Raw genomic sequence first — 24,171 nt, forward strand, 5'->3', positions numbered from 1 at the left:
GATCATAGTGCAGCGCGTCTTTGTTGTTAGCACACCTGGCCGGCACACCTGGCCGGCACACCTGGCCAGCACATCTGGCTGGCACACCTGCCGTAATCAAATATTAAGCGGGTGGGGAGCGAGACACCACCTGCACCCCACAGAGACAAAGAACCCCTTCCTCGTATAGCCTTAACAGACTGATGGGGCAAGTGCTGTTAGCGAGCACCTATGAAGGCCGGAAAGGTACACGAGGGGGTGGGTGGCCAGCACCACGCTCGACCGCCTTTGTATCCCCAGTGGCGATACTTTACACACTGCACCAGGTACTCATTTGAGGCTGAATCGACCTAGGGGAGGCCCAGGAGCGGTTCAGATAATCGTCACTGGTGTTGGCCGTGAGCGGGAATCGTGTCGCCGGGTTCATAGCGCAGCGCGCTAATCGCTACACTACCGCTCCCCACACACGCACACGTAGCTACTCACACACACACACGTATCTACTCACACACACACACGTAGCTACACAGGCAAACGCAGAGAGAGGGACACAGGCACACGGGCGTGTGAACACACGCAGACACACACACACACACGCAGACACGTCTAGATACTCGTGCACAGACACAATCGCGTGGTGGTGTGCCGAGCGTTGTTGTGTGCCATGCGTTGTGGTGGTGGTGGTGGTGGTGTGCCGAGGGTTGTGGTGTGTGTGTGGTGGTGCTGGCGGCGGTGGTGGTGCTGGTGGCGGGGCGGCAGTGGTGGCGGCGATGGTTGCGGTGGTTGCGGTGGTGGCGGCGGTGGCGGTGGTTGCGGCAGTGGTGCTGGCAGTGGTGGTGGAGCTGGTGGCGGGTCGGCAGTGGTGGCGGCGGTGGTTGCGGTGGTGCTGACGGTGGTGGTGCTGGTGTTGGTGGTGGTGGTTGCGGTGGCGGTGGTTGCGGTGGTGCTGGTGGCGTGTCGCACCGGCCTTGCAGATCCACTCCATGTACCCGTTGAGCTCGCGCTCGATCTGCTGCTGCCGACGCAGCTTGAGGAAGGCGCGGCGGTTCTCCACACGCTCGCGCTCCTTGGCAAACTCACTGCATCCGCGGGAGTGAGGCGAGGGGTCCCAGACACACACACATACAGGGTTACGGAGGCACGTAGGCGCAGACACGTGGGGGTCATGGTTAGACACGTGTTGATGGGTGGGTGGGTGGATGAAGTGCATGGATAGATGAATCGGTAGATAAGATACTTGGAGTTGCAGTGCGGGCAGTGTTGAGCCTATGGGCAGTGTTGAGTCTATGGGCAGTGTTGAGTCTATGGGCAGTGTTGAGTCAATGGGCAGTGTTGAGTCTATGGGTAGTGTTGAGTCTATGGGCAGTGTTGAGTCTATGGGCAGTGTTGAGTCTATGGGCAGTGTTGAGTCTATGGGCAGTGTTGAGTCTATGGGCAGTGTTGAGTCTATGGGCAGTGTTGAGTCTATGGGCAGTGTTGAGTCTATGGGCAGTGTTGAGTCTATGGGCAGTGTTGAGTCTATGGGTAGTGTTAGTGTGGGCGGGACGTGTGCGTGGACGATGAACTTCTTTAACACCGGATGTAGCCAACCGTGCTCATAGGTGCGGGAGGTACGAGAGACGCACGGATAGATGGACGGACGTCACGCGTGGACGGATATGTGGACACGTGCAACGATGCGTGGCGGATCGACAGACAGACGAAGTCTTGAGACTCGCCAAGAGAGAAGGACCAAGGGGGGAGGAACGCACCCAGACAGGACTCCCAGCACGAGGTTGAGCATGAAGAAGGAGCCGATGATGATGAGGGGAACGAAGTAGAGCCAGTTCCACTTGCTCCCGTACACGTCGTTGGTCTGCACGCACACACAAAGACAAAGATCCCCCGTGTAGCCTCAACAGACCGTCGGGGCAAGCGCCGTTAGCGAGTAGCAGCACCTACGAAGGCCGGCACGGCACACGAGGGGGGGGTGGCCAGCACCACGCCCGGCCGCCTTCGTCTCCCGAGTGGCAATGTTTACTACGCACCGCACCGGGTACTCATTTGAGGCCGAGTCGACCTAGGGGAGGCCCAGGTCTGGTTCGGATAATCGACACTAGCGTGACGGCGAGTGGGAATCGAACTCTGGTCGCGGGGTTCGAAGCGCAGCGCGCCGCCAGTGACAACTGCCGTCCACGCTAAGTGGTGGCGAGGTCACCACGGCGCTGGTGCCAGGCCACGTGCACTTTGTGCCCCACGTGAAGTGTCCAAGGCTCGCTGGCAAGAGGTCACGGGGCAGACCCAGGTGCCATGGGTTGACCGACTGAGATGGCTGGCAGAAGCCACCAGCAGCTGTGCCCCCCCCCCCCCCCCACTGTGCTATCACCCACCGTCCCACTCACCCACCATTCACATGCAGTCACCCACTCACTCACCACCTACTCACTCATTCACTCACTCATTCCCTCACTCATTCACTCACTCATTCCCTCACTCATTCACTCACTCTTGCGAACGAGACTCGTTCTGGCCTCATGAGTTCTCACTTCTGGTGAACACCTCCGGTCAGCACGGTTGGCTACGTACGGTGAACGTCGGACAACGCGCGTACAACACGGCACAACACACCATGAACTCGAACATGGCCGAGGTTCGCCGTTCCAATCCAGCGGCCGCCCTGGTTAATACCACCGCTGTTGTTGTGCGGCGTGCCCACACGCTCCCCCCGTCTGCCGGCGGAGCCCGTGAGTGAAATTCACGGGAAAGGGCGACGCACAGCGGCAGTAGCAGCGATAGGGGAGCGATCAGGGGAGTGATAGAGGAGCGATCAGGGGGGTGACTGACTGCTCCGGATAAGCGAGGGGCTGAGTGAGTGCCGGCTCATCAATCACCACTGACTTGTTTCTGCTCCACCGCTCCACACCATCAGGCGCAGCACCGGAATGGGAACTGGGCGCTATTTAAACTCCAAGAAAATTTAAATACACACGAATTATAATTAGTAATCATTAGGCACGTGTGGACATTAAAGGGATCGCCAACGTTACAAATTTAGAATTTCTCCACCCCCCCCCCCCCCACTAAACACACCCCTCCCCACTCACCAGACCCCTCCCCACTCACCACACCCCTCCCCACCAATCAGACCCCTCCCCACCAATCAGACCCCTCCCCACCAATCAGACCCCTCCCCACCAATCAGACCCCTCCCCACCAATCAGACCCCTCCCCACCAATCAGACCCCTCCCCACCAATCAGACCCCTCCCCACCAATCAGACCCCTCCCCACCAATCACACCCCCCCACCAATCAGACCCCTCCTCACTCATCAGACCCCTCCCCACCAATCAGACCCCTCCCCCCTGATCAGACACATCCCACTGATTATCAGTGACGTCAGCAGGATCGATTGTGCCAAGCACGGCCCCTCTGAACGCAGACGAGCCGATCAATCTGCACGTGGGGGGGGGGTAACGCAGAACAAATCCAGAGCACTTCATTTGCAACGAGCGAGGGGCTCAGCAGCGGCGCGCATGTGTGTACATGTGTGTGTGTGTGTACATGTGTGTGTGTGTGCGTGCGCGCGCGCGCGTGTGCGCGTGTGCACGTGTGTGCAGGAAGCGGTGGTGTAGCGGTGAGGGCTTTACTGCGCTACGAACCGGGCGACCTGAGTTCGATTCCCGCTCACAGCCAACATCGGTGACGAATATATTTGAACCGGTCCTGGGCCTCCCCTAGGTCGACTGAGCCTCAAATGAGTACCCGGTGCGGTGTGCAGTAAACGTCGCCACCGGGGAGACAAAGGCGGCCGGGCGAGGTGCTGGCCACCCACCCACCCCCTCGTGCGACTCGCTAACAGCACTTGCCCCAACAGTCAGTGAAGGCTACGCGGGGGATCTTTGTCTTCGTGCCGCCCAGCGGTTGTTAGCGCCACGCTCGTGAGCCCGGCAGAGCCGAGCCGCTCGCAGCCAAACGTCAGCCCCCCCCCCCCCCCCTAGACGGGTGGCCAGTGCGTCTCCGCGCTGCGTAGAAACCGGCGTCGGCAACGGGGAGACAACAAAGGCGCTTGGTCGTGCGGGCGGGCGACACTCGATACCCGGCACTTGCCCCGATGATCCCGAGTCGTCAGCTACACGGGGGACCTTTGTACGTACTATGTTGCCAACCGTGCTGCTGCTCAGAGGTGCGGGGGAAGGACAACAAACTAAACACTAAAGTAGTTCATTAGTCTTCAATAGAGATGACGATGACGATCTAAAAGTGCATCACAGCTCCCAAGGCCTTCTAAACTTCTGGAAGGAAAGAGCTTTCCAGACGGCCGCAGAAGCGGCGCGTGTCGTTCACCCAGGGCTGTCCATGCGTACGCACGCACACACGCGCGTACGTACGCGCGTACGCACGCACGCTGAACTTTTCTCGCAGCACCGGACGTCGCCGACTGTGCTAATGGGAGGCGCGGAGGGGGCGGGGGAAGGCCAACAAACTAAACGCGGTCCTTGGGAAATGAGTTGTCGACCGAGCAGCGGCGCTCCGCTCACGTAGTAGAGGAGGTCTGTCCAGCCCTCCATGGTGATGCACTGGAAGACGGTGAGGATCGCGAAGAGGATGTTGTCGAACTTGGTGATGCCGAAGTTGGGGCCGATCCAGCCCGACTGGCACACGAGGTTGTTGGGGCAAGGCCGCACCCCGCACAAGCGGTCGTCCTCCCAGGATTCTGCCGGAAGATGGACGGGGAGGGTGGAGGATGGGTGGAGGATAGAAGAGGAGGATGGGTGGAGGATGGAAGAGGAGGATGGAAGATGGGTGGAGGATGGAAGAGGAGGGTGGAGGATGGAAGAGGAGGGTGAAAGATGGAGGATGGGTGGAGGATGGAAGAGAAGGGTGGGAGAGGAGGATGGAGGATGGGTGGAGGATGGAAGAGGAGGGTGGACAGGGAGGAGGAGGAGGAAGAGGGGAAGACACCATCGTCGTCATCCTCGTTACCTAGTTGCGCAAATAAACGCCGTTAGCGACCGAGGTGGCGGTGACGTCACCACGGTGCTTTGTGCCAGGCTAGGTACGCGTCGAGGAGGTCACGTGACGTGGACAGACCCCGGGCGTTATGGGTCGACTGACTGAGATGAGCGGCAGATGTACCACCTGTGCCACCCGTCATTCACCCACAGGGACGCGGCCGTCGTGATGATGTTCGCGACACTGCCGCTGATGATGCTGCTGATGATGATGATGCTCATGATACTCATAACACTGCCGCTGATGATGCTGCTGTTGATGCTGCTGCTTATGATGATGATGGTTTTGATGCTGCTGCTGATGATGATTGTGATGATGATGGTTTTGACGATGCTACTGATTGTGATGATGATGGTTTTGATGATGATGCTGCTGATTGTGATGATGATGGTTTTAATGATGCTGTTGATTGTGATGATGATGGTCTTGGTGATGCTGCTGAGGCTGCTGAATGTGGTGATAATGATGGTTTTGATGATGATGTTGCTGCTGCTGGTGATGCTGCTGCTGCTGGTGATGATGATGATAATGTTGCTGCTGATGATGATGGTGGTTTTGATGATGATGGTTTTGATGATGATGATTTTGATGATGATGATTTTGATGATGATGATGTTAATGCTGCTGGTGATGCTGCTGCTGCTGGTGATGATGATGATAATGTTGCTGCTGCTGATGATGGTGGTTTTGATGATGATGATGATGGTTTTGATGATGATGATGTTGCTGCTGCTGGTGATGCTGGCGAGGGCTGAGAGCGCGCACCGGTGACGTTGTTGTAGCAGGTGCTGTGCAGCTTGCCCATGTAGAACTCCATGCCGATGATGGCGAACATGAGGATAGCAAAGAAGAGGAGCAGCTCAATCTGCAGCAAGGGGATCATCGCCTTCATGATGGACTTGAGTACCACCTGCAGACCTGCACGGCATCAGCAGCACCATCGTTACCATCAGCAACAACAGTATCATCGGCGTCGTCATGAGCAGTTGCAGCAGCATAATCATCATTAGTAGCAAGCACAGCAGTATCGTCAGCATCATCAGCAGCATCATCATCAGCACCATCGGCATCATCAGCAGCATCAGCAGCAGCAACACCGTCATCAGCAGTAGCAGCAACATCATCAGCAGCACCATCGTTATCAGCAGTAGAAGCAGCAGGAGCAGCATGACCAGCAGCAGCAGCAGTATCGTAATCAGTAGCAGCACCATCATTACCAGTAGCCGCATCATCGCAATCATCATCAGCACCACCACCATCAATAGCTGAACAATCATCATGAGCAGCATCATTTTCATCAGCAGCAGCAAGCAGCACCATCATCAACATCAGCATCATCATCAGTCGCAGCACCATCATCATCAGTAGCAGCATCATCGCCATCATCATCAGCATTACCATTATCAGTAGCAGCATCATTGTCATCATCAGTAGCAAACAGCACCATCATCATCATCAGCAGCAACAGAATCATCATCAGCAGCACCACTATCAGTCGCACATCATCATAAGCAGCACCATTAGCAAGCATCATCAGTAGCAGCATCATCGCCATCATCATCAGCAGCAGCATAATCAGCAGTTCATGCCGACACCATCATCTACATCATCGAACGCAGGCATCGAGAGTGTGAGTTGCTAGAGACGGGAGAGTCTGATGGAGTGGGGGAGTGGGAGTGCGAGGGAGTGGGAGGGAGTGCGGGGGAGTGGGAGGGAGTGTGAAGGAGTGTGAGGAAGTGGGAGGGGGAGTGGGAGGGAGGGAGGGGAGTGTGAGGGAGTGCGAGGAAGTGGGAGGGAGGGGGTGTGCGAGGGAGTGGGAGTGTGAGGGGGAGTGTGAGGGAGGGGGAGTGCGAGGGAGTGTGAGGGAGTGTGAGTGCGAGGGAGTGTGAGGGAGGGGGAGTGCGAGGGAGTGGGAGTGCGAGGAAGTGGGAGGGAGGGGGTGTGCGAGGGAGTGGGAGTGTGAGGGGGAGTGTGAGGGAGTACTTGGGATGCCAGACACGAGCTTGAGCGGCCGTAGCACTCTGACGGCACGCAGAGTGCGCAGGTCGTAGTAGCTGCCCATGTTAGCGAGCAGCCTGGCACGCACACAAAGACAAAGATCCCCCGTGTAGCATCACAGACTGTTGGGGAAAGTGCCGCGAGCGGGGAGCAGCACCTCTGAAGGGCGGCACGGCACACGGGGTGACGTCGACACACACCGACCTAGGGGAGGGCCCAGGGCCGTGAGGTTCGTAGCGCGGCGCGCTCACCACCAACAACAACAACACCAACACCCCCACCACCACCACCAACACCCCCACCCCCACCAACACCCCCACCAACACCACCAACACCCCCACCAACACCACCACCACCAACACCACCACACCACCACCAACACCCACCACCACCAACACCACCACCAACACCAACACCCCCACCACCACCACCTCCAACACCCCCACCACCACCACAACCAACACCCCCACCACCACCAACACCCCCACCAACACCAACACCCCCACCAATACCCCCACCAACACCAACAACACCACCAACACCACCACCAACACCCCCACCAACACCCCCACCACCACCAACACCCCCACCAACACCCCCACAACCACCAACACCCCCACCAACACCACCACCACCAACAACAACACCACCAACACCAACACCCCCACCACCAACACCAACACCCCCACCAACACCCCCACAACCACCACACCCCCACCAACACCACCACCACCACCAACAACACCACCACCAACACCACCACCAACACCACCACCACCAACACCAACACCCCCACCACCACCACCTCCAACACCCCCCACCACCACCACAACCAACACCACCACCAACACCCCCACCAACACCCCCACCAACACCCCCACCAACACCCCCACCAACACCAACAACACCACCAACACCACCACCAACACCCCCACCAACACCCCCACCACCACCAACACCCCCACCAACACCCCCACCAACACCCCCACCACCACCAACACCCCCACCAACACCCCCACCAACACCAACACCCCCCACCAACACCACCAACACCACCACTAACACCCCCACCAACACCCCCACAACCACCAACACCCCCACCAACACCACCACCAACACCAACAACACCACCAACACCACCACCACCAACACCAACACCAACACCCCCACCAACACCACCACCAACAACACCACCAACACCACCAACACCAACACCACCACCAACACCACCACCAACACCAACACCACCACCAACACCACCAACACCACCACCAACACCCCCACCACCACCAACACCACCACCAACACCAACACCCCCACAACCACCAACACCCCCACCAACACCACCACCACCAACAACAACAACACCACCAACACCACCACCACCACCACCAACACCAACACCCCCACCACCACCACCTCCAACACCCCCACCACCACCACAACCAACACCCCCACCACCACCAACACCCCCACCAACACCAACACCCCCACCAACACCAACAACACCACCAACACCACCACCAACACCCCCACCAACACCCCCACCACCACCAACACCCCCACCAACACCCCCACCAACACCCCCACCACCACCACCCCCACCAACACCCCCACCAACACCCCCACCAACACCCCCACCAACACCACCACTAACACCCCCACCAACACCCCCACAACCACCAACACCCCCACCAACACCACCACCAACACCAACAACACCACCAACACCAACACCACCAACACCACCACTAACACCCCCACCAACACCCCCACAACCACCAACACCCCCACCAACACCACCACCAACACCAACAACACCACCAACACCACCAACACCAACACCAACACCCCCACCAACACCACCACCAACAACACCACCAACACCACCACCAACACCAACACCACCACCACCACCACCAACACCACCACCACCAACACCCCCACCACCACCAACACCACCACCAACACCCCCACCACCAACACCCCCACCACCACCAACACCCCCACCAACACCCCCACATACACAACACCACCACCACCAACACCACCAACACCACCACCACCAACACCCCCACCAACACCACCACCAACACCCCCACCAACACCCCCACCAACACCAACACCCCCCGGCCACTTGCCACTCGGTGACGTCACCACGGCGCCAGTGCCAGGCCAGGTGCACTTTGAGGCCACGCGCAGCGGCGAGGGGGTCTCGGGACAGACCCAGCAGGTGCCACGGGTTGGCCGACTGAGATGACCACTGGTAGATGCACCACCAGCTGTACCCCTACCGTGCCAGGCTAGGTGCAGGAGTTCTCGGGACAGACCCAGCAGGTGCCACGGGTTGGCCGACTGAAATGACCACTGGTAGATGCACCACCAGCTGTACCCCTACCGTGCCAGGCTAGGTGCAGGAGTTCTCGGGACAGACCCAGCAGGTGCCACGGGTTGGCCGACTGAGATGACCACTGGTAGAGGCACCATCAGCTGTACCTCCTACTGTGCCAACTCGCTGTGTTTTTTCCGCCCAGCGCTCCGCTCGTTGTTGTGAGCATCGCCCCTCTGTCCTCTGCTGCTGCTGGAGGGCGACTGCCTCCCACAGAGGCCGATCTTGACACCGCCGGTACCAGTCTTCGGCAAGTCTACCCAGTTCCACATCCTCCCGTACCGTATTAGTCTCTAGCCCGTGTCGTGATCGTTTAGCCCTCTCTGTCCGGCCAAACAGAAGCTGCTTGGGCATGCGGTGGTTGGGCATGCGGGCTACGTGACCCAGCCAACGCAGCCTCGCCTGCCGGAAGAACTCACCGATGGGAATGTGTCCAGATCTTTCAAGGATTTGGGAGCTCCTCACACAATCCAACCTGGCATGCCAGTCTGAATGTTGGTAACCAGCGCAGGTGTTTAATTAGCGAGGTCCACGTTTCAAAAGCATAGAGGAAGAAGGGCATCACTATAGCCGATAAATACCAGTGTGGTGTGAGTGTGGTGTGGTGTGAGTGTGGTGTGGTGTGAGTGTGGTGTGGGTGTGGTGTGAGTGTGGTGTGGGTGTGGTGTGTAGAGAAGAGGGTTTATTTTTGTGCTCGTGACCGGGTCGTGGATGCGTCCTGATTTTCAATCGAGCGACGGCGGCGGGAGCGGAGAGAGAGAGACGAGAGAACAAGGACACGCACACAAAGACAAAGACCCCCCGCCTAGCCTCAACACACTGTAGGGGCAAGTGCTGTTTGCGAGCGCCTACGGCACGGTACACGAGGGGGTGGGTGACCAGCACCGGGCCCGACGGCCTTTGTCTCCCCGGTAACGATGTTTACACACCGCACCGGGTACGCATTTGAGGCTGCGTCTACCTAGCGGAGGCACATGTCCTCTTCAGATAATCGTCACCGGCGCTGGCCGTGAGCGGAGCACAGCGGAGCACAGCGCGCGAACCGCCGTGCCACCACCGTGCCACTGCCGTGCCACCGCCGTGCCACCGCCGTGCCACCGCCGTGCCACCGCCGTGCCACCGCCGTGCCACTGCCGTGCCACCGCCGTGCCACTGCCGTGCCACTACCGTGCCACCGCCGTGCCACTGCCGTGCGACTACCGTGCCACCGCCGTGCCACTGCCGTGCCACTGCTCCCCATGGCCACCAACGACAGCTCATCGAAGTGGCGGCTCATCATCATCATCACTCACAGTGGAGGTGTTTGTGGGTGAGATCGTGTAAATATATAAATGTGTCGTTAAACCCGCCACCACCCGACACAGCCAACTAGTAAGGGTTGTCACGTAAACAGAACGTGCCAATTCTTCACTAGCACAGCACTAGTGTATAGTGTAGTGTATTGTGTATAGTGTGTAGTGTATAGTAGTGTAGTGTATAGTAGTGTAGTGTATTGTATAGTAGTGTATTGTAGTGTATAGTAGTGTATAGTGTAGTACAGTACAGCACTAGTGTATAGTGTAGTGTATAGTGTGGTGTATAGTGTATAGTAGTGTATAGTGTAGTAAACTAGTACAGCACTAACCGGTGTGTTGGAGAGCCAAGCCACAACATTTACAATCCGAGTACGACGTTTCACCAGTTATTACAACTTGCTTCATCAGGCGACAGCAAGATTTGTGGAGAACTCCACCTGTTTCGTTACGAAATCATCATCATCATCACGTGGAAATGTATAGCAGCAGCCAAATGTGGAGCGAAAAACCGGAGGACCCGGAGAAAATTCCACGCGACCACGCGGAGAGAGAGACGCAAACTCCAAATATACAGTGGCAGGCATCTGGGTCCGGATCGAACCCACGACCTCCTGTGTACCAGGCGAGGTAGTTAACATCTCATAGCCGCCACCACCACCACTCTGCTGCCATACCTGGCACGACCCTCCTGAAAACAAGTCACGAGACTCAGAGAGGCTCTCTCCTGGGTGAACGAGCAAAACGATGACATCAATAATAAATAAATAAGAGTAAAGGAACAATCAACGCCTTTAACTTGAAATGGAACGTGCGAAAGTGAGAGAACGCCTCGTGGGCTATAGATATTTTGTGAAAAGGTCTCAGGGGATTAGGCGTCACCGCACAAAGCCTTGGCCTACTTTAACTGCAATCGCCCTTGGTTGTACAACGCTAACAAAATGCAATTATAACGATAACCCTGAGGCATCGGGCAATCCGCTGCTGGATGAAGGCCTCGCCACGCCGTGCCGGTCTCATGGGGGCTGTCTGACCGTAATTCAACGCGCTGCTTCGGTGCGCATTCGTGATGCCGAGGGCTGCCTGGGACCGGCTCCGTGAGCGATCGGCGTCGCTGCTGTTGGCGGTCGTAGCCGGGAATCGATCTCAGGTGGCCAGGTTCGTAGCGCGAGGCGCTAACCGCACACCCACACGCACACAAATGCACGTACGCACACACGCACACACACACCATGTACACACACACCCGCATACCACATGCACACACACGGTACGCACACATCACACACGGTACGCACACATCACACACGGTACGCACACACCACACACGGTACGCACACACACACACGCACACACAAACGCACACACACACACATCACGCACACACACACGCACACACTCACACACACGCACACACGCCCACCATCAGTGCGAAAAAGCCACGCGCCACTTCCCATCAGCATCCCCTCACCCGGAAGCGGGGAACCATGGAAACGGGTCGCCACGGCAACCAACAATGGGGTCCACAGGCATCGCCATGGAGACTGGGGGAGAGGATGATGGAGACAACCATGCCAGAACAGAGGTTTTTCTCCTCTTAAAATGCACACGCGGTCAGCGTGATCCACTTTTCACGTGGGCATTTAGGGACTGGCGCTCGCTTCCTGGGTATAGACCTGCAGAGCCAGTGGTGGAAATTCCACATTCCTATGGCGGAGATAGTATTTCTATCGGATAACTGCTCTTTACTTTTCTCCGCAAAGTTACCACCACCGCCATCACCGCCACCACCACCACCACCATCGACGCCACCATCACCGCCACCACCATCACCGCCACCACCATGACCGCTACCACCACCGCCACCACCACCATCGACACCACCACCATCGACACCACCACCATCAACACCACCATCACCACCACCACCACCACCGCTACCACCGCCACCACCACCACCGCCACCACCACCATCGACACCACCACCATCGACACCACCACCATCAACACCACCACCACTACCACCATCGACACCACCACCATCGACACCGCCACCATCGACACCACCACCATCAACACCACCACCGCCGCCACAAACAATCACCACTGGCACGACGCCGGGTGCATCGTTCGCGAGCTCCATTATTTTGGCGGAAAAAAAGAAACGAAATAAAACGACGCCCTGCGGAGTGAATTTGTTGATAGTGAGAAGACATTCTCCTTCTCGCTAAATTACATCTCCCTCTCTCCCTTCACCGAATGCCAACGGTTATTTAATCTCTCTCTCTCTGGAGAGAAAAGTCAACGCGGTCTGTCAACGCTCGTACACGGAGGGAGACAACCTCCGGCTTGCCCAGCTGAGTTTCCCACTCGTCCATCCGTGGAGTCGAAGGTGGGAAACCCCCCCCCCCCCCCCCACGATAATTACATCTATGACGCCAGCAGGCTCCGCCCGTCACCTCCCGTCCAGCGGCACACGTGGACTTCCTATTCTCCCGACCATTTTACTGCCGTCCGATTGCTCGAGCGGTCTCAACCGACGATCGGTCGAGTGATTGATCGCTCAAGTCAGGGGCAGATGAAGATATTTCTCAGGTAGTCTGCAGTGTACTTGATTCATTGAGTAGTCGGGACAGTAATAGGTTTCTCAAGTAATGAATCAAGTAATCTCCAGTGTAGTTGATTAATTAAGTAATCGGGAGATAAAGAGATTGTTTAAGTCATCGGTAGAGTAATAGGTTACTTAAGTAATCTGCGGTGCAAACGTTTAATCACGTAATTAGTCGAGTAATATATTTCTTACACAATTGGTAGAATAATTAATTACTATAATTTGTATAACACCGCAATCGGTTACTTTTGTCATCGGTAGAGTGATCTGATTACCAGAGTAATCTTTAGAATACTTGGATTACTAGAGTAATCTGACATTTTCTTGCTGTGGTTTTCACACCTGATGATGATTGCTTGTGTTGCAATCGAAACGTGATAATTTTATTGTTTAATATTTTTATTATTTAATTATTTCCCTTCTATGCGACTTCACCGAAAGAACCATGAATATAGAGTAATCTCGATCATCTTCTGATTACTCGAGTAATCGGTAGAGTAATCCGATTACTCAAGCAATTTGTTGAGTAATCGTATCACTTGAGCAATCGGAAGCGTAATCTGATTACCACAGTAATCGGATTAACAGAGTGATGGCATTCCAGGCCGGCTCTGTCGTCAATGGCTCAGCTGTAGCGGTCAGCGAGGAGCCGGTCACCTTGACAAGAGGATATTGCTTGGACCGTCCCGAACAGAACAGCACACAAAGACAAAGAGTCCCTGTGTAGCCTTAACAAGATTGCTGGGTCAAGTGCTGTTAGTAGCGAGTAGCACCTACCAAGTCCGGCACTGTGGCACACGAGGGGGGGGGGGGGGGTTGGGTGGCCAGCACCACGGCCGCAGCGGCGACGTTTTATAACATCACTCCAGGTATTCATTTGAGGCCGAGTCGACCTAGGGGAGGCCCAGGACCAGTTCAGACAATCGCCACTGGTATTGGTGCCCGTGAGCGGGAATTGATCTCGGGTCGGCTGGTTCGTGGAGCAGCGCCCTAACCGCTGTGCCACCGCTCCCCAACAACACTCGGTGTGACACACTCGTGCAGCAGCAGCAGCAGCAACATCTCACACTCACACAGAGACACAATTAAATATTTATCCGCATCATTATCGCCGTCACAGTTGGGACCCGTCGATGCTCTATAGATAATAAAGTGATGGGGGGTTAAATGTTTTTTCCCCTAATTTTCGTTCACCACGTTAATCTTACGAATCGGGCGGGAAGTGTCACATCACACTCAGAGCAGGAGACAGGCACGGGGCGCAGCCCCTGCAACTTGCGTCGCTGGCGACCGCCGCTGGCGGAGGCGACCCCCCCCCCCCTCTCCGCTCGAGATCCGCGCTTTGGGGGAAGCCCCTGCCACGGGATACACGGTGGCCCCGCTTCTTCCGTCAGACGGGCTCGTTCGTGTTCTCAGAATGGACCAAGGACCGTATACCAAACATTGCCCCGAAGGTGGACACCACCGGGCAAAAGGAAACTCCGGGAGACCCGAGACCACCTGGCACAAGACCGTGAAGGAGGAGCTGGCATCGGCGATCGGCTCTCTTTGGGCGAGGCTCAACATGTTGCCAAGGGCAGGACTCATGTCTCATAGGGGATGAAGGAGATTAACTAAGTAAGCGATACCCACGCTGTATCCCACCGCCACGCGCGGCTCGCTGATCACAGACTGACTGCGGTTGGAAGCCGTTGACGCCGCCGGGTGGACAAAGGCGGCGGCTGGGGTGGTGGGCTTCAGAAACTTGTCGAGATGGACTCGAACCGGATGGCAAGTCAAACACACTGGCACCACCACCGTGGCGAGGAGATGTTAACTTCCTCGCCTGGTGTACAGGAGGTTGCAAGTTTGATCCCGACCCTGACGCCTGCTGCTGTATATTTGGAGTTTGCACGTTCTCCCCGCAATCGCGTGGATTATTCTCCGGGTCCTCCGGTGTTTAACCTCCACATTTAGCATCAGCATCACGCGTGTAGACTCTTTGGCTGCTGCGATAAATGTCCACGTGATGATGATGATAATCCACTTCGTTGAGTTATCATTTGTGATAGCCATGTTCACTTCTTAAAAAGAGCTACATCGCTCAGTGGGCATTACACCTGGTACATTTAAAATAGTTTAAAGTTTAAACAGCTGTGGCAGCGTCCATGTCCTAATTTCTCTCTCTGTCTAAATCAGTTCAAGCCTCCCGTACACCACGTGACTTCTGTGCGTGCCCCCCCACCACTCTGAACCCCTCCCCTCAACCCCAACCACAACCCCGCCCACTGTGACAACAGACGCTGCTCCTCCGTGAAGCTCGCTGCTGCTGCTCGCTCCTTCCTCCCTCCCCTCTCATCATCATCACCATCTCGTCATCACCATTATCACCATCACTCTCTCATCATCACCATCATCACCATCACTCTCTCATCATCACCCTCTCATCATCACCTTATCATCATCATCACCCTCTCATCATCACCATCTCATCATCATCACCACCATCACACTCTCATAATCATCATCACCCTATAATCACCACTACCACCACTACCACCACCCTCTCATCATCATCATCTCATCACCATCACTCTCTCATCATCAACACCACCAGCACCATCACACTCTCATAATCATCATCACCCTATAATCACCACCACCACCACTACCACCACCATCACCCTCTCATCATCATCTCATCACCATCACTCTCTCATCACCATCACCCTCTCATCATCATTATCACCTTCTCATCATCACCATCTCATCACCATCACGACCACCACCACACTCTCATAATCATCATTACCCTATAATCACCCTCTCATCAGCATCATCACCCTCTCATCAGCATCATCATCACCATCTCATCATCACCACCCTCTCATCATCACCATCTCATCACCATCATCACCATCACCCTCTCATCATCACCATCACCCTCTCATCATCACCATCACCCTCTCATCATCACCTATCACCCTCTCATCATCACCATCACCCTCTCATCATCATCACCATCACACTCTCATCATCATCATCATCACCCTCTCATCATCACCATCACCCTCTCATCATCACTATCTCATCATCATCACTCTCTCATCACCACCACCACTACCACCACCATCACACTCTCATAATCATCATCACCCTACAATCACCCTCTCATCAGCATCATCACCATCTCATCATCATCACCACCATCCTTTCATCATCATCACCACTCACTCATCATCCCTAAGATCTTAGCCCGGTCACCCCCCTCCCCTCCTCCCCCCACCTCCTCCACCTCTTCCCCCTTCCTGCACCGCCACTCCTCCTCTACGTTTTTACCCTCCTTCCCGGTCTTGTACCAGAGCAGGTTAAATGTTGAATTGTAGTAATAATAATGATGCATTATCATTGCCAATCCACTGCTGGATTCATGCCCCCCCCCCCCCCCCCCATGACGTGTCGGGGATCAGGGTTGTTTTGAGCGTACTTCACCACACTGGTCAGCACCCTTGAGGTGATGGCCGGGGCAGTTTCAGCTGAGATCACTCACGACTGGCGTTGGCCGTGGACCTGGGAATCAAACCCTGCGTAGGCCGGCCTCGTAGCGCAAAGCCCTTAACCGCTGCGCCACCGCTCCCTGCCCGCCACCACCTCTGTGCATAATCACAACGACAGTTGCCGTGACGAACTTGCTATTGTTACGACGCCCCTACGGAAACAAAAGGACTCTCATCCTATCCACCTGTCGCCATCACCTGCGGGCCTTGCCTCTTTGTTCGGCACGAGAGGCGACGGACGCGTTAATAAGTTATGACACCCCCCGAAGCCACGTGATGATGCCCCGCGGCAGTTTTGTCTCGGAAGAAGAAGCGCCGGTCGGCAAATGGGCAGGACATGAACAGCCATCACCACCGCCGCTGCCACCATCACCAGCAGTAGCAGCAGCAGCACCACCACCAACAGCAGCAGCAGCCGCCGTGCGGCAAGCCGGCACCATCAGCCATTCCCCCAAGCTCTGCAGTCCTCTGTATATATCCCATCAAGGTCCTTCAGATCTTCCGGTCTCCGACTGCTCGGCACTCCCAGGTCGCGCTCTCTTGGTGACCGGGCTTTTGTTGGCGTGGCGCCGAAACCTCGGATCGCCTCGCCACTTGAAATCAGGGCAATCGGAGTCGGTAGATTCAAGTCCGCTTTGAAACCCCATCTCTTTAAAGTGGCCTTGCCTCTCGAGTTCGGCCGGTTGCCCCCTGGTTCTGTCATTGTCTCCTGCTCTTCATGCGTTGCGCACTGCTGGCTATGAGAATGGTTGTTGTTGTATATTACGATGTGCGGGAGGAAACCGTGGCGGCCGCAGAAAACCCACCGCGTGCAACGAGGAAATCGTCGCTCAAGAGTCTATCCCACGCAGAAGGGACAGGAGATTTTAGTCCGCACTGCGCCGAGCCGCCTCTCCTCCCGGCGAGCGAGGGAGCGGACGGACCACGCAGGGTGGACACGCACACGGACACCCGGACGGACACACGGGCGGGCAGGCGGACAGACAAACGGACAGACGTAAAGACACACAGACACACGGACAGACACACACGGCCCAAAACTAAAATCGCAAGCAAGCGGAAGCGTGAGACAAAGAGACGGACCACATCGTTCTAATCACCTAATAGGGCCACATTGGTGCTTGCCAGCTCGCTGAACGCTGTTTTTGCGAGAGAGAGAGTGAGAATGGAGTGAGTGTCAGAGTGAAAGAGTGAAACGGTGAGAGAGCGACTGAGTCAGCCGAACCTCGACGGGCGATGAAGCGAATTGCGGCCTCCATTGTCTCATGCTCACGCGACGCAGATCGCCTCCCCCCCCCGCACCCCACCACAATCCCCCTACCACCTCCCCACAACGCCCCCACCACCACCCCACCACCTACCAAGGATGTCCCCACGTGTAGCCCGCACGCGCAGATGGCAGAGGCAGTGCTGCTGCTGCTGCTGTGAGTCATTCATCGTCGAGACCATCGCCAACTCACTCCGCTAGAGAGGACCCCGTTTAATGACAACTCGGTCTCTGTGCGAGTCTGTGGGTCTCTGTGCGAGTCTGTGGGTCTCTGTGCGAGTCTGTGGGTCTCTGTGCGAGTCTGTGGGTCTCTGTGCGAGTCTGTGGGTCTCTGTGCGAGTCTGTGGGTCTCTGTGCGAGTCTGTGGGTCTCTGTGCGAGTCTGTGGGTCTCTGTGCGAGTCTGTGGGTCTCTGTGCGAGTCTGTGGGTCTCTTTGCGAGTCTGTTGGTCTCTTTGCGAGTCTGTGGGTCTCTGTGCGAGTCTGTGAGTCTCTTTGCGAGTCTGTGGGTCTCTGTGCGAGTCTGTGAGTCTCTTTGCGAGTCTGTGGGCCTCTGTGCGAGTCTGTGGGCCTCTGTGTGAGTCTGTGGGCCTCTGTGTGAGTCTGTGGGTCTTTATGCGCATCTGTGGGTTTCTGTTTGAGTCAATGTGTAATCAAAATTACCCACAGACTCACAGCCTCGGTGTAAATCAACTGCTGGATGACGGCTTCTCCCACAGCTTCTCAGTCACATGGAGGAAGGGTGGGAGTTGTTTATCACCATACTTCACCACGCCGGCGTGCTAACAGATGCACCGCGGCGGAGTCCCACGTGACCGCTGAGAGCTGAGCGCGCGTGCTCGGATTCATCATCGGGGCGGCCAACTATTCTGGGAAATATTTTTCATTACTTTTTCAAATCTATCCGATTATTAAAATCTCGACGACTGCTTTCAATTGTCACCGGGGGGTCACCGGGGGGAGGAGGGGTGCAGAGGGGTGGGGGGGGAGATTGATGCCAATTCCCGCAGAGGTCTCCCGGCAAAGTCCAGGACAGTTGGCAACCCTCCATCGACTGCAGCTCCAGCGGTGAGCCGCCCCCCTTCTCTCTCTCCGGGTGAGAGGAGACGAAATCCCACGACCTCGGCGGCCCGGCAAGGTCACTGCCACACTGTACGTGACCCCTGACCCCTCTCGCGCGCGGCACCGGGAGATGCTTAGCGCTACCGGACATCTGTGCCAAAACAGAGTGCTTCACGGCTCATCGGATTCTTCCAGCGCAAACAAACATATTCAGATTCAAATGTCAAATGTGTACTGCGATGCCCGCGGCACGCGACGGCAGAACTCAACGAGGATGCCCACGGGATGCTGAGATCGCGTGGCGGAGTCGCAACCCAAACCCCCCCCCCCCCCCCCGAGTGGCAACCCAAACCCCCCCCCCCCTCCTTCTAGATTTGAAGCTTTCGTGACTGCAAGGATTCATATTCTTAGGTTTTTTCGGTAAAGTCACGGCAGCTGTCCCTGCGTGGCTAAGCCGATGTGCACAGCACACGACCCGAGTTCATACTTGGGCTGCCACGACAAGGTACATGTACGCTGATCACCCTACGAATAATCCAACCGGTAATGGATATCCATTGTAATTTATATGCATACATTACCCCCCCCCCCAACACACAACCGGTAGGTGCTGAACTAGTCACGTTTTGTTCACGTGACAAACCCTCACTTAATCGGCTGTATCTGACAGTAGCGGGTTTAACGACACATTTATATTTAAGCGATCAAACCCAAGAAAAATCTACTGTGGATAATATATATATACACTTCACGATTCATAATGAGTTTCGGTTTGGGTGAGATCGACGTGTGGGTATAATGTCATCACTATTTTGTTGTTGTTGGCACGAAAAGCCCTCTACCACCCAGCGGCAGAGATCATTAACATCGAGTTGGAACGCCGTGGGCGAATATGCCGATTGATTTTGGCTCATCAGCAAACAACCTGGAGGAGGAGTCATGTCTAAAAATCCAAGCAACATTTTGGACTCTAGTAAATAAAACGACGTTTCGTTGGACTGAATACGACACCACCATCAGCTGTTTAACAAAGGTTCAGCTCTCCTTGCGTGCATGCACGTACTACATTGAACGTCTTTCGCACCGTACATAGACAATCGAGCTCATCGGAGATGCAGTGTTGAGGGGGTGGCCACAACGCAGGATCCACCTCGACCCATTCCAACATCAAACACATTCACAACCAGGACTTCATGTCAACTCCAGTAGGATTACCAACCCCAACACAGACCCCCACCACAACACAGACCCCCAACCCCACCACAGACCCCCAGCACAACACAGACCCCCACCACAACACAGACCCCCACCACAACACAGACCCCCACCACAACACAGACCCTCACCACAACACAGACCCCCACCACAACACAGACCCCCACCACAACACAGACCCCCACCACAACACAGACGCCCACCACAACACAGACCCCCACCACAACACAGACCCCCGCCACAACACAGACCCCCGCCACAACACAGATCCCCAACCCCACCACAGACCCCCACCACAACACAGACCCCCGCCACAACACAGACCCCCGCCACAACACAGACCCCCGCCACAACACAGACCCCCGCCACAACACAGACCCCCGCCACAACACAGACCCCCACCACAACACAGACCCCCACCACAACACAGACCCCCGCCACAACACAGACCCCCGCCACAACACAGACCCCCCGCCACAACACAGACCCCCGCCACAACACAGACCCCCGCCACAACACAGACCCCCGCCACAACACAGACCCCCGCCACAACACAGACCCCCGCCACAACACAGACCCCCGCCACAACACAGACCCCCACCACAACACAGACCCCCACCACAACACAGACCCCCACCACAACACAGACACCCCACCACAACACAGACGCCCACCACAACACAGACCCCCGCCACAACACAGACCCCCGCCACAACACAGACCCCCGCCACAACACAGACCCTCACCACAACACAGACCCCCACCACAACACAGACCCCCACCACAACACAGACCCCCACCACAACACAGACCCCCACCACAACACAGACCCCACCATAACACAGACCCCCACCACAACACAGACCCTCACCATAACACAGACCCCCACCACAACACAGACCCCCACCACAACACAGACCCCCACCACAACACAGACCCCCACCACAACACAGACCCCCACCACAACACAGACCCCCGCCACAACAGCCAGGTTGCCGTGGGAACACTGCCGGGTTGTTAGTCTTTTTTTCTTTCCCTGGCCCCAACGCATCCCCTACCCGGTAACGACGACCACGAAGTCCATCACGTTCCATCCGTTGCGCAGGTAAGAGCCCTTGTGCAGTAGGAAGCCCAGCGCCAGGATCTTGATGCCCGCCTCGAAGCAGAAGATGGCGATGAAGTATGGCTCTGTCTCCTCCTGCAGACGCCGTGGGAGATGGAGGGAGGGGGAGGGGGAAGGATAGACAGAGCGAGAGAAAGTCAGTCACATCACCATCGTTGTCATCGTCATCATTGTCGCTGTGCTAATTGCACCTCCGATTAGCACGGTTGGCTACGTACGGTGCGAAAGAAGTTCAACATACGTATAAATACTTACTGCCCACAGACTAACACTGCCCATCGACTCAACACTGCCCATCGACTCAACACTGCCCATCGACTCAACACTGCCCATCGACTCAACACAGCCCATCGACTCAACACTACCCATAGACTCAACACTGCCCATAGACTCAACACTGCCCATCGACTCAACACTGCCCATCGACTCAACACTGCCCATCGACTCAACACTGCCCATCGACTCAACACTGCCCATCGACTCAACACTGCCCATAGACTCAACACTGCCCATAGACTCAACACTGCCCATCGACTCAACACTGCCCATAGACTCAACACTGCCCATAGACTCAACACTGCCCATCGACTCAACACTGCCCATCGACTCAACACTGCCCATCGACTCAACACTGCCCATAGACTCAACACTGCCCATCGACTCAACACTGCCCATAGACTCAACACTGCCCATCGACTCAACACTGCCCATCGACTCAACACTACCCATAGACTCAACACTGAGCATAGACTCAACACTGCCCATAGACTCAACACTGCCCATCGACTCAACACTGCCCATCGACTCAACACTGCCCATAGACTCAACACTGCCCATAGACTCAACACTGCCCATAGACTCAACACTGCCCATCGACTCAACACTGCACCTCCGATTAGCACGGTTGGCTACGTGCGATGCGAAAGAAGATCAACTTACACACAAACATACGGAGAGAGCGAGAGAGTGAAAGTCACATCACCATCGTTGCCATTATATTTGCCATCATCATCGTAGACATCATCATCGTAGTCATCATCATTGCCACCCTCATCATCGTGATCCTCAAGGGTGGTAGTATCTAAGTCTAAAACTAAACTACTTTTACTTCACCAGATGTAAGGCCCCACTGAGCTACGTTGCCCTCTTTCTGAAGTGACTTGGCCAACTTTAATGGTAACATCGAAAAACTGCTGTCACAGCGCCTGGTACAAAATGCACACCAACTACCCCGCCGCCGACAGACCTTCAGGCCATGCTACCAGACCCCGTGTGCAAGATGCCGTGTCACAAGATTATGCACGACCCCTGCCAAGCCTTGCCCCCCCCCCCCCTCAGTTGCCAGAATATTTCTCCCTGGCCAGGAGCTCCCTGGGACAGGAGCTCCCTGGGAGAGGAGCTCTATGGACAGGAGCTCCCTGGGACAGGAGCTCCCTGGACAGGAGCTCCCTGGACAGGAGCTCCTTGGGAGAGGAGCTCTATGGACAGGATCTCGCTTCTTATTCTTCTTCTTCACTCTCCAGTCCGGATATGAAAACCGCCTCCCTGATGTCAGAAAAATCACCGATTCTGGTCTTCAGGCCTTCGAATGCCCAGCGCACGCACACACGGGGTATCTCCCAATGTCACCACACGCCTTGTAGTGTCTTTGAGCTGCAGTGAACCCAATTATTATGCTGATCAGATGTACGAATGTTGTTCACAATTGCACCCAATACAAAACAAACGGTTGTACCTGTGAGCTGTCTAGATGCAGACAGAGATGCGAGGGGAGGGATTCACAGTGGGGGTGGCCACGCAGACACCACGTGGCGTACGGGAGGCTCGATCCGATTCAGATAGTCTCGAGATTCTGTGTTATTGATAAATAATGTACTTACAACGTGTTCATTAAGGCAGTGGTTCAGCATAACCTGGGGTGCACGCACTCCCTGGGGGTGCGAGATGCCCTTTCTACGGGGAGCGAGCCATGGCCAGATTTGTTTAGAAGGTAAAAAATCGAAAACACCAATGAAGTACGGGCACGTTAAATTACAGCTGACTTTGTTTCATCAAACCCTGTGTATTTATTAACATTATAGTGCACGCCTGCAGTAAAGGTCAACAACTGCATTAAAGGTGTATTTTTGTTAAATTCATAATTTGTACTGAAAATATTTATTAGCTAATTAGTACAATTTGTACTCGCTATTTTATTAATTTCACTCGTCATTTATTCAAAGATGAAAATCGATTATACGAGTCGGCCTGTTGCCTTGTCTGTAGCACGAAACCTCTGATGCTGCTGCTTGTGTTGCTTTAACTCAACAGCAGGAAGTTGAACCTGCTTAGGCCCCACCACTTCCTCTTTAGGCCCCACTACTTCCTGTTTAGGCCCCGCCCCCTTGCTCCTTAGACCCCTTCCCGATAAGGCCCCACCACTTCCTAACCACTGTGCCCCCCCCCCCCCCGTGACACGAGGCTGGGTTGGTTTGGGCAGCGGGGAGCGTTGTTTTGGCTATGGGGGTGGGCAGGGTCAGCGGCGGAGGGGGGAGGTCAGTGGGGGAGGGAGTGGTGGATTCGTGGGAGCACTTTGCGGCGACAGGCCGCGTCACCTCCGACAGTCACGAGAGACAAGCGGTCGCCAGCCTCTTGCCGCGCGTGTTGCATCGCTGACGATTGCGCAACAGCCAACGCTGACGATTGCACAACAGCCGTGCTTGCACGGA

The 24,171-nt window shown here is 55.8% G+C and overlaps 1 protein-coding gene across 1 annotated transcript in view; it reads right to left on the bottom strand.

The window, feature by feature from the left end:
* LOC144736608 (voltage-dependent P/Q-type calcium channel subunit alpha-1A-like) overlaps positions 1-24,171 on the bottom strand; it is a 141,966-nt gene that overhangs the window by 88,664 nt on the left and 29,131 nt on the right. Inside the window, 6 exon segments of the mRNA XM_078619175.1 lie at positions 943-1,058; positions 1,731-1,834; positions 4,498-4,673; positions 5,738-5,890; positions 6,956-7,047; positions 21,399-21,538. Of these exon segments, the coding sequence (XP_078475301.1) occupies positions 943-1,058; positions 1,731-1,834; positions 4,498-4,673; positions 5,738-5,890; positions 6,956-7,047; positions 21,399-21,538 (781 nt within the window).

The sequence above is a fragment of the Lampetra planeri genome, chromosome 61 (assembly GCF_965212315.1).
Source record: "Lampetra planeri chromosome 61, kcLamPlan1.2.h2, whole genome shotgun sequence".
NCBI lineage: Eukaryota > Metazoa > Chordata > Hyperoartia > Petromyzontiformes > Petromyzontidae > Lampetra > Lampetra planeri.